This window comes from Apus apus, chromosome 1 (assembly GCF_020740795.1).
Source record: "Apus apus isolate bApuApu2 chromosome 1, bApuApu2.pri.cur, whole genome shotgun sequence".
Lineage (NCBI taxonomy): Eukaryota > Metazoa > Chordata > Aves > Apodiformes > Apodidae > Apus > Apus apus.
The window spans coordinates 82,771,707-82,784,163 of record NC_067282.1 but is presented as its reverse complement, the minus strand read 5'-3'; the positions used below and the strand labels follow the sequence as shown (position 1 = coordinate 82,784,163).

At 35.4% G+C, this 12,457-nt stretch overlaps 1 protein-coding gene across 3 annotated transcripts in view; it reads left to right on the top strand.

The window, feature by feature from the left end:
• The window catches only part of CADM2 (cell adhesion molecule 2), a 700,736-nt gene that overhangs the window by 588,325 nt on the left and 99,954 nt on the right, over positions 1 to 12,457 (top strand). For all 3 annotated transcript variants that reach the window (XM_051629665.1, XM_051629647.1, XM_051629656.1), the window contains one exon: positions 6,196 to 6,286. In XM_051629665.1, coding sequence (XP_051485625.1) covers positions 6,196 to 6,286 — 91 coding nt within the window. The remainder of the gene's footprint in view (positions 1 to 6,195; positions 6,287 to 12,457) is intronic.

Sequence of the window (12,457 nt, the reverse complement as noted above, 5' to 3'; positions counted from 1 at the left end):
TTGCCAGTTTGGAAAAGGCCGTCTTAAGTTTGGGGTGATATTAGTAAAATATCTAATATATTCTTCTGGCATTGTGGTTACATTTTGTGATGTTTAATTGTTTTTGTTTTGTTTTTTTTTAATTGAAATTGTTTAAGCATTAGAACTGTTGACATCTTTAACAAGTAAGAAGGATACTTGAAGTTCTCTAACTCAAAGGCCTTTGAAAACTTTTCAGTAAAGTTACATGTAAAGCCCCAGAATGGGTGAACTAAAGTCATTTGATGCTGAGTGTTGACAGAACATTCAGTTAAGCATTCTAGGATATAAGTAGGGAACATCATGATAGTTTTATGGGGTTTTCTTTCTATTAATATCCTAATCTAACTTTAGAAAACTTTTTAAAATGTAAGTTGACCGGTATATTCCATGTTATGTGTTTATTGAATGTAAATAGGGATGATTTGCACAGTAGTGAGTTAGTTGTGGAATTCTAATTCATAATGTTGAATGGATTAAGAATTTTCTAATACCTGGTTTTTTTTAGTGTGTCAGAAAATCCCATTTATCTAAACTAGGACATAGGTAGGAAAAAAGCTTTTTCAGATTCAAGCTTAATCTTAGTTCAAAACTAGAGTGAAAGGGAGATCCTAGAATACAGGGTAGACCTCCTATATAACATGGGAGGTCAGCACACAACTTCTTGCACTCAAAGTCAGACCAGACTCTTAATCCACAGACTCTGAAGGGTTGAATGTTCTATTCAGTGAATTACTGTCAGATAAGTATTTTGCTGGATCTGATCTACTTTATGTGAATACTTCAGTACTCAGTGGAGTAAGGAACATCTTTTTCTCATAAATAGTTGCATGGGCTCTGTCTAAAGAACTAGTCTTGGTGTGCTCATTACCACTTCTCATAAAAATCAAATTGCCTTTAAGTGAGGGAGCATAGAAATGGCTTCTTAAGACTTTTGGGTGTAGCAGCCCTCTAAAATGTAGAATGCTGAAGTACAAGGCCCTTCTTCAGGGATTAATAACACCGTCTCTATAAGGAAAAAGAAGGAGGTGTTCTTATTCCATTCTGCTTCCTGAAACTTTAGCCACGTAGGAAGATATTTGTGAAGCTGAGTTTAAATTTCATATTAAGTTACTGCATTTATCAAAAAAAATCTTTCTATAATTCTGCAGAGAGCTTGAAAATTATAAGCTGATTTGGATCTCTACATCTGATACAATATTCCATTGTAAATTTTTGCAGAGGAGAACTGCCAAGACTTTTTCTGTTAGTCCTCATTTCCCTGGAATCCCAACAAAGGCTAAGATTTGAGCAACACAGAGATTTACCTTGTAAAAAAATGTGCAGTGCAGTCTAGTGGCAAGTATTGTTTATATTACATATATACATATATATATCTATATATAAATATCTCAGTTCTCTGGAGAAAAGAAGACTGATGCACGCATCTTTGGATAGATGCATTTCCAGCTTTATTTGAATTCTACTGACTTTGAGATGACTAGTGTTTCTATATCAGAGTAGTCTACTACTTCCAATAGTTATTTCTTAAAAGTCTCATCAAAATGTATGTACTCCAGCCACCCTGACATCTGCCCAAGAGGTAGTCTTATTTTTTGTTTGTAAGATTGTAGTAACATTAACTGAAGATTTTTTACATCAGGGATAAATTAGTTGGTAAGATAACATGATGCAATTATAATATCATCCTAATAATATCCTTTTGTCTCACAAAATTATTTTTCATATGAATTCTGGTATTTCCCATGCACTTTTTGATAATTAATGCCCTAGGATTCATAGGGGTCATATTTTGATACAGTTACTCAACCAGTAGCTGGGAATTTCATTAAAAAATATACACAGAAGCTGTGATAATTCGGTGTGCTAAGGACTGAAGGGACAGAGGACTTCTGAAGTTACACAGGAAAAAGAAGTCAGATTAATTTTTAGTGTCTAGGCATTAAGAAGAATCTAGTATTTATTAATTTTCTGATTCTGTTTGTGAGCTGCTTTATGATCTTAAGCAAATTTTATTTTATTAATTTGATTTCTAATTTTACATTGTGGTTGTCAAGGCTTTATGCATACAGTTTAACATAACTTGTCATATGGGAATCTTCCAGCAGCTCCCATGTGATTACTTAACATTAGAAAATTTATGTGAAGAAATTTCTATTAAGAAATTTAACCCTGCATGTAGCCTTATAAGGGCTTGGTGGAAAAATAATATAAATGTGTAATGGAATCTTTCTTACTTCAAGCAATGTAAAAATAGCAAGTGAATTTGAAAAAAAAAACAAACACATACCTTTTAGCATTGAAGATCTGATTAACAGAGAAGGTCTAGTGACTGATAAGAAACAGCTTTAATTTTAAATAGCTTCAAAGAGATTAAATCAATCAGTAAAGCAGTGCCACAAGTTATTAATGTTGCCAGTTTTTATTGGTAAGAGTACAGCAAAAATCATGTGCTGAAGTGTTTAATTTCTTCATATATCAGATAATATTAATTACCGGTGTAAACTGAAATCAATTTTCCACATGCATTCACTGATTTTGTATGTTGCTGAATAAAGTCTACTAACCTATCAGAAATAGATAAATCTTCCCAAAGCTTTGAAATGGCTTCCCTGGTCTTGTGCAATAATATGTACCCACATTCTAGAAAGATGGATGAAGTAGAATCACTCAGTGGAACTTTTGCCTTTGGTCTGCTGGAAGTGGAAAGGATGAAAAAATGAACATGAAAAAAATGAACCAACAAACCATGCCATAGTTTTAATCTGTAACCACTTCTTAGCTTTAATTTCCAAGAAAAAGGCAGATTCTTGGCACATGGGGGGTAGAAGGTATCTTGCTATGTGTCTGAAGACATGTTTGAATCTCAGTTCAGATTTGTGCTAGCAGTCAATTTCAGCTCATAAGTACTTCGTTATTCAAGCTAAAGACCAAGCAGCTAAGAGCCAAACAGCTCTCAGGCTGATAGAGGTGCATGTAAATAAATAAGTCACTGAGTACTGAAAATGGAATGTTTAAGTGTGAAGGCTTTCTGTATTACCTAGACTCACATAAACCACTATTGTGGTTTTTTTTCAATTGGATTTTTGCAATTCTTCTTTTTGGAATATTCATCTTCTCTATAGTGTCCTTGGAACTCAGGTTAAGGGCTTGTTTGTAGGTATTGTAAAGAAATTTTAGTCACCAACCCCTTGTTTATTAGAATTCTTATTGAAATGCTGATATACAGTATTTTATTACTATGACACTACCAGGTCAAATCCTAAGAAAATATTCTCATTATTATAGTTCTGGTAAGTTTAACTGATGTAAATTTGTATACATCTACTGACTTCAAAGGAAGAACAGCAAATGATCTGAGCCAAAACCCTTGATCCTACTCCTGTTGGTTTTTTTGTTTATAAAATTAGAGATTTTATTTGCTGTCAACATTACCTATAACAAGCTGGTGAGCATATCAGAAAATAAATCAATCTCTCCTACAGTATTACTGTTCTTGATTTGTTTTTCTTTCTTTGGATTTTGCTTTCTAGTGGTGATGATGTTTGCTGGAGATTAGGTGATGTTCCACTTGTTATGATTAATATTTCTGAGTGTGACAGGTTAAAGCTTACAGTATTGATAGAGGACATTTATACTTGTCAAATTCTTCTAAAATGCACAGTCCTAGCAGGAGGTAGTAATTTTGTGTTCTGGAAAAATATCAGTCAATGGGATTTTATTATCTTTGTTAAAATAACATATTTGGGTTAGTTTTGATGCAATTATTTTAAAGATAATATTCTCATTTTAAATATTGGTGTGAATGTGAAAGTGAAGGACAAGTTTGTCAGAGAAGTTTTCCCCTTATAAGTGTACACTTGAATTCTGGAGACAATTCAAGCAAAGCAGGAAAATAAAGTGGAAAGAGTAACACTGAGAATGAAGCACCCAAAATGGAATATCAACTAGTTTTTGAGAAAGGACTGTTACTAAAATACCAAAATTGTCAATTGTGAACTTCCCTAAACCATATATTGAATAAATACCTGCATTTCCTCTTTTAAAGAAACAAGTAGTTACTGGACAAGTGAATTAATAGGGAAAACCACAAAGGAATTAACTGAGCACTAGGGAGTGGAACATAAATAGAAACCTTTCTTATTCTGTGATAATAAGTTCTGTTTATAAGTGTGTGGAGAACAGAAAGCTGTCTGGAGCATTAAATAAACTAGGAATGGGAATTTCAGTTTGGGGCAAACAACACTGCATTGATCCATGCAAATGAAAGCTTAATTGTCCCTTCTGCTGTTTTATCTGGGTAATTTATAATAATGTGTAGAATGCTGATAATTTCTTAAATATTTAAGCTAGTAATACTAGCTAGATGAGCTTTTAATTTCTTTCTTCACCTATGGCTATCATCATTACTTCCATCAAATTTTAGCTGTGTCTCATATTTCTCTGGAAACCTCTTGATCTCATTGCATTAGTTGCCTCCCTGGATAAAGTCTTCATGTATTACAATCTGATACTGATGTGTTCCTCTGGTTCAATATGGTCAAGAGAGTAATTTATTCATCTTCAATAGCACCATGGAAATCACAGAAGTACTTGATGCCCTGATTTATTAAGGCACTTAAGGTCAGTGCCTTAAGCATGTGCTAAAAATCAAGCAAATGCCAGCACGACCTCCAAAGGATTAGTCACCTGCATAATGATTTGCAGGGTCCTTAAAAATCTGGACTTGTGGAACAGATTTGCTACTGGTGTAAGGTTAGCGAGGCTTTATTGAAAGCTAAATGATGTTGGCAATGCTTTCAGTGGAATTATGACAAATCTACACTAAGACTTCCCCTTTTCTTTTCTTCTGCTGTCCTGATGCATTATGATATGCCAAAAATAAAAATCAAAGTTAGAAAAATGCCATCGACATTTTTAATTGTTTATATGCCACTTAGTGTCTAGCATCTCAGTAAGAAATTATATTGTTACAGCACATAATTTTTTTCCATTTCATTTTGCAGGCTCATATTGTCATGCTCTCACATTTGCTTGATTATAGGATATCTGTGGTGTCACTGCTACCTCCCTGCTAATGAAAATAGGAATTGTAAATTGGATGGGACAAAACTTAGATACCCCAGATTTACAGATTAAAGTATTTATTGTGCTATAAGGTAAAGGTGTGTGTTTTGTATTAGGAAAATGTGGAGGAAATAAGAATTTATTTTTTTCTTGTTGAGTCTGAACATTTTTATCACTATGACTATGAACTCTTTTTTTCCTTTTCCTAAGGAAATAAATGTTTTGTATACACGTTTTTTCCTTGTAAGATGTATCCCTCTAACTCACGTGAAATGTTTTGATTATGAGATTATATCCTTTCAGGCAACCTGGCAATTTTTTTTTTTAAGTTAAAAGACCTACTGCAAATATTTTATTCTGCATTAATTCACAGTAGCTATATTGTCTGTCATTTTGCAATTAAAATTATATGTTTAATTCCAATGTATAGAAATATTATTTTACATTTTTAGGACAGATTACAGACTACTTTAGGTAGTGCTCTTTCAGATATTTAGAACATTCTCTTTGAAACTTATATTTTAAAAAATAATGTTGTGTTTTAGGCACAACAATATTGCGTATCAGAAAAAATATCTTGTAAAACGCCTGTAACAAGGTATTTTATCTGAAAACCAATTGTAGATTTCTTATGAGTTTCCAGCTTCTGCAACAATAAAAGTGTTCTTATTCAAATGTATATTATTGCTTTCATTCCTCTAATGGCAGCATTCGATCATATCAACCTATAATCAGGCAAAGAAACAATTGGACAGAGTACTTGTTATTCTTCCTCAATTTTTTTTATTTTGTTATTAGATATCAGACCTTGGAATAGTCATATGGAGTATTTGCATTGAGTACAGAGAGAAAACAGTTATTTCCTCTGGGTATACATGTGCTTTCTATTTATGTTTCCTTGGGATATAAAAAGTTACTGATTTAGTTCCATTGGTCGTTTCTATTGTCTTCCTGAAGACAACGGAAATTGCACAAAGCTCCACATGAAAGCATCTCCAAATGTAAATTAACTATATTATGTAGTCTGTTGTAAATAGAGAAGAATGTACTCATAGGTAATAAATCTTTTTTTGTGTATATCAACAAGATGTCTATTCTTTTTCTTCCTAGATACACCTTTAGTTAAAATCATTTCTTCCAATTCATGGCCTGAAGAAGGACAATCTATAATTTTGACTTGTGAATCCAAAGGAAAACCAGTGTAAGTGATTTAACAAGTAATATGTTTTATTATTTTCCTTATTCTGCTGTGATTGCAGTCTTCAGCCGCAGAAATCTGCTGGTTTTGTCTTGTCCTGGGATGGAAAGTAATTTCTAGTATAGAAACCCCTTTGAAGTCTGTCTTCATTAAGTGTCTATAGAGGATTAACATTTTGTTTGGTCATTTATTTTAGTTTTCAAGAAGAATTTCAGCTGTGAGATTGTTTGGGATTTTTGGCTTTTGCTTTATTTTTCAGTCAGCCTGAAAGGAGTGCAGATTTAATCAGTCATTCTTTACATCATTGAACTGATGATAGACTAGCAAACATTTCATGAAAATCTTCTACATCAACTAGTCTCAGAGAACACATACTGAACTTTCTGGATGCTTTGGCTGTCATTTACAGGGGAATTTGAAATTTAATGATATGTGCAAATTGGCTGCCTGTTTCTACCAGAATTGGAAAAGATGTAGCCTGCTTTAAGAATATAAAGTGTTTTAGTCGGAAATTAACATCTCTGCCATAAATATTTTTTAAAGACACATCTGCAGAGATGTACTGTTTAAATAGTCTTCACTCTTTAGAACAGTATCTTCTCAGCTAAGCTGTTAGATACTTACTCTTAAAGGTACATAAATAATCCAGTTGTTAATAAGAATCAATTTTATAAAATACTGACATACTGATAAAAAGATTTATATTTAGTGTTATATGGAGTGGTGATACACAGCTTTAGAATGGTCTTGAAAATGACAGTGCAATAACATTTTGGTCTAGAAAAGGTGCAGATTACAGGCCAAAAATGGCACTTAGGGCTGAATTCTCCCTGGCATTACTTTAGTGACTTTATGGAATTGCTTCATGCAAGAACTCGTAGTCGGATTTAGGTAAGGTCAGGCATTTTAGTCCAAAATTTCTGTTTGGAAAATGTCTTCTGAGTTTAGTCTGTCATCATTTAATGTTCATAAATTTTGTATTTTTTTTTTTATATATTATATGCCTGTATCATTTTAAAGCAACTCCTCCTTTCAAATCTTGACTGGGCTGAGCAACTCAGCATCTAGATCATGCTTTTACCCTGCTTGAGACCACGATACTAGAGTTCTGTCCAGTTAGTCTTATGTGGTGCTCAATGCAGTTCATCTTCTGTTTACACATGTACTGAAGTAATATGTGGTTTGAGACAGATAACTCTGTAGGTAACTCATGAAAATCAGTTGTAGGCCATTTCTTGCTTTTATAATATTTTTGCATGATGGTTCAGTCAGATATAAGATATAATAAGGTATCATAGAATGACAGGTTGGAAAGGATCATATGGTCCAACCTTTCATGGCAAAAGCACCATCTAGACAAGATGTCCCATCACCCTCTCCAGCTGAGTCTTAGAAGACCCAGTGTTGGGGAATCCACCACATCCCTGGTGAGATTATTCCAATGGCTGGTTGTTCTCATTGTGAAAAAAATTGCAGTAAAAATATGCAAAAAATTCTTTTTTGTGTTAGGAGAAAAACAGAGCCAGGAAAACCAGTACCATGAACTACCTGTGCTGTGGCACTTGGACTGGCCTTTTGCTTCCAATGTCAAAGCATACTCCAAAGCTTTTGTATTATCAATAGCTACCTCTGTACTTCAGGATACCAAATACAGATGTCTAAATACAGACATTTATATCAAATTTTCTATCTATTTTTAATTTTGGTCAGATGCATCTTGTTCTTTGTCTGCAGCTAATAACCACATTTTCATAATCTTCACCGAAAATGAGGGAACAATTTTTTTCACATGCCAAAGGTGTTCAACTCTATTAAAAAAAAAAGAAAAGAAAAAAAATACAATTAATCCTCCCAGGTATTAGATTTTCCTCTAGACACCTGTATTTTTTAGTCCTTTCCAAAGGCAGTAAAAAAACTATACAAGTGTTATGCTTTAGCTTGACATACAAAAAATATCCTACATAGTACATGTAATACTGTAGACACGCTTTATATGTTACCATTAGGAAGACACTAGTTAAAATGTAATAATTAAAATGGAAGTTTAGTTGATGTCTTTACTGATTTATTTATTTATTAAAATGCTTACTTAGAGGTACATTTCTCTTGTATCCCAGAACAAGTTTCACAAGCTTCAAAATGACATTTGAGATGAAAATGGAAAAAGAATGAAGCCAGGTTGTGACTGTGGTGACACTAATGATACTGATAGCTGCTGCAGAGCAATTTTCCAAAAGGGAAAAGCAGAATGAGGCTAAAGCTATAATGTATTTACCCCACCTTATGTTTCATCATCAAGCCATTCCTTGCAGGTATTCTGTTGCTCAAACCACACGCATCGTGTGGTTTACTGTGTTTCAGATCTACAACGCAGTCCTAAGGAAAGCCCTACCTATCTGACTGTCTTGCAGATAGAATGGGAGGGTAGCCTTACTCAGACCAAGACCTCTGGGGAATCAGCTGCCCTTTGCATCTCCTGCTGAAACAGCATCCCACAGAGATACCCAAAAAGGGGTGGTCAATGGAGTCAAACCCAGCTGGTGGCCTGTCACAAGTGGTGTTCCTCAGGGCTCAATGTTGGGACCGTTTCTGTTTAACATTTTATTGATGATCTTGATAGGGACATAGAGTGTATTATCAGTAAGTTTGCAGATGACACCAAGCTAGGCAGGACTGTTGATCTACATGAGGATAGGGAGGCTCTACAGAGAGACTTGGATAGATTAGATTGTTGGGCTAATGTTAATAGTGTGGGCTTCAACAAGGCCAAGTGCTGGGTCCTGCATTTGGGCCAAAACAACCCCAGGCAACGCTCCAGGCTTGGGGAAGTGTGGCTGGAAAGTATCTGGCAGGAAACCCCCTGGGGGTTCTAATTGACAAGATGCTGAATATGAGCCAGCAGTGTGCCCAGGTCGCCAAGAAGGCCAATGGCATCCTGGCTTGTATTAGAAATAGTGGGACCAGCAGAAGTAGAGAGGTGATTGTCCCCCTGTACTCAGCACTGGTGAGGCCACACCTGGAGTCCAGTTTTGGGCACCTCAATTCAAGAGAGAGATGGAGGTGGTGGAGCGAGTACAGAGGAGGGCAACGAAGCTGGTGAAGGGCCTAGAGAATCAATCTTATGAAGAACGCCTGAAGCAGCTGGGAATGTTTAGTTTGAGGAAGAGGAGGCTGAGGGGAGACCTCATCAGTCTCTACAACTACCTGAAAGGTCACTGTAGAGAGGTTGGTGCTGGTCTCTTTTCACAGGTAATTAGCAACAGAACAAGTGGGAATGGCTTCAAGCTGCAACAGGGAGGGTTTAGACTGAACATGAGGTAAAATTTTTTCACAGAAAGAGTGGTTAGACAGTGGAGTATGCTGTCCAGGGAGGTGGTTGAGTCACCATCCCTGGATGAGTTTAAGGGTCGTTTGGATGTAGTGTTGGTGGACATGGTTTAGGGGAGAACTTTATAGAGTAGGGATGGTGGTTGGACTCGGTGATCCCAAGGGTCTTTTCCAACCTGAATAGCTCTATGATTCTAGGATTCTATTATTTCACTTGATGATTTAAAGGGTATGATTTTGGATAAGAGAACATGTGACCTCAGACACTTGCATGTGTGCAGCACGAATTGTCATAATGTGTGAAATGGGCAGGAATTATCCCAGACTTTGAGGCTCCTAGTTAATATGACTGGGTTCATGTCCCCTCCCATTTGCAATCTTGGTGCAGCAATAGAAATATTGGAACAGGAGTTCTGAGAGTGGTCTAAGAAGGAGGAAAGAAGTACGGGTAGGAAAGAAAGGTGGGTGGGACTGGGCGTGGAGAGGAAGGGAAGATGGAAATGTGAGTGAGCCACTTTGAATTATCCAGTGAGGCGACATTAAAGGGTGTAAGATGGGATGCACAAATTCTGTAACTGCGATTTTTAAACTCTCTGCTCATCACTGTGAGGATGAAATTAGCTCTGACTTTGATCATCACCCTGTGCTTATTGCTATCATAATTACCTTGAAGTCACAACCTGTTCTTCTAGGTATACACTGTATTGCTGCTATACAAGTGTGGTGATACCAATAAAAAGAGTAGGCCAGGTTTTCTGCCTGTTCTGTGATGGTTTTGCAGAGGCAGCCCATGTGCAGGGATTAATAAAGAGTCACAGAACATTAGAGACTCTGCCCTAAGTCCATAGGTTTGCCCCTAGGGGTTCTGATGTTATGTGTCATGACACCAGTCCCATGTGGTGGGATAACATTCTGACTGCAGTTTTAAGTCAGAATGGGAATGATAAGATGGTGAGGGGAGGAGGCCTCTTCATACATTGCCTTCCAAAATACCTACCTCTTGCTTTCATGTATGACTGTCTAAATTTATTGCCTCTAGGATTTAGCTTGAGTATTCTCTAAAAAAATCAGGTTACACTTAGGGATATAGACCTCTGGTTTTGGTGATGTTCTGATCCAGTTTGTGTAGTGCTTGGGACACAAGTTATGAACAACAGTGGAAGGCTGGTATTTGAAATATTATATGCATAAAGATATGGCATTTTCAATTCAAATTTTCTGAAAGGAAAAAGAGGAAATATATTCAGCAGTTTACCACAGAGATTGTTTTTAAACAGACCTTATAAACATAATTCCCTCTAGAAATATACCATATTATCATAATATTTTAAAGGGAACTTGTGATGGTATCTGTGAGGATTGTTGTGTAATTGACCAACGCCTAGTTGGTAAACCAAATGTAGGAGTTTTCTTTTGGAAAAATTCTATTAGGTGTGGTTTTGTTGGCTGAGTCCTTTATTATGCAAGACTCAGTTGCTCGTTTGTTCACACTATTGACAATTTTAATTATACTGACATCCAGGTTTGTTTTTTTTACTTTCTAGATAAAAAAGTAGCCATTTCTCCGCATAACTCAAGTCAAGACACCCCATAGCTGGCATAACTATTCAGTAGCATTCTGAGATAACTATTGTATAGTTTCAAACCAAATTTAAGCTATTCACTTGTCTCCTTAGAGTTATTTTGCCTTTTCCAATAGTTCTGGCTGGATCCCTGGACAGTTGTCAGGCTGTAACATTTTAGTAAATGAACTTGCCTAATATGTCTTTCAGGTGTTGGTGACTGTTTTTAATTTATTCCTTTTTTATCATAATACAGTTTTACCTAGTATTTATCTATTTTCCAAAGAAGAAGATGTAATCAAGCTTCAGAAATCATAGACATTCTTTTTATGAACTCATATACAATGTCTAGACTTTTCTGAAGTCATATTGCCTGACAATATTTGGATATTTTAAAACAAACAAAATACATCTGTAAAAAATAAAAACCAAAGAACAAAATTATCATTTGCAGTCCACTGCTTACAGTGTTTTCTTGTTGCAAGTTGTAGCTTCTACACACTATTGTGACTCAAAACTGACCCAAAAGTGAACTTAAAAACTGCTCCATAATGAAAGGTTCAATATTTAATATTTGTAGTCACCTCTCTCACCAGAGCTCTCACCAAAGCATGCCTGAAATATGGGGCTTTTTAAGTCAGTGTCATTTCAGCAGAAAGGACATCAAAATATAATGGAATAATTAGGGCACAAGAAACAAAGAGAGAGTTGGTTGTCTCTTGTGAGTTTTAGAGAAACGTCTTTCCATTTCGTGTAGCTCAGGGGAATAATAGTATAGTTAGTTGACTAATGTAAAGTGAATATTTGGCCTTGTTTGAAATTAATAGGAAAGCTTTTTATTTCAGGAGAACTCTCATATATGTATCCTTCATGAGAATAATATCATTCATAAGGTCAAGAAAAAGTTACAGGTAACAGCATAATCAGTAATACACAATATTATATGTACTCAGAAATATAAAGTCTAGTCAAAGAAACATTTTAATATCAGAAAAAAAAAAAAGATCACTTTTAATAAAGAGGGCACACCAAATAAGCAAGCTTGCACTATAAAGCTATTTTAAACTATATGTATGGTATCGCCACAGAAGGTTCTGTCTTTTCTAGTATCTGTTGAAAGAAGACTCCCTTGAGTCAGACATACGTTTTGTGAAGGCTGATGGAAACAAACGCTAATGGTAACTAAGAAATATATAACACCCCTGTGAGTAGCTGTTCTCATTTGAGAAGGACCTGACAGGGCTCTAGGTGAAAAGAGAAAACTTAGTGAAAAGAGTTTACTAGG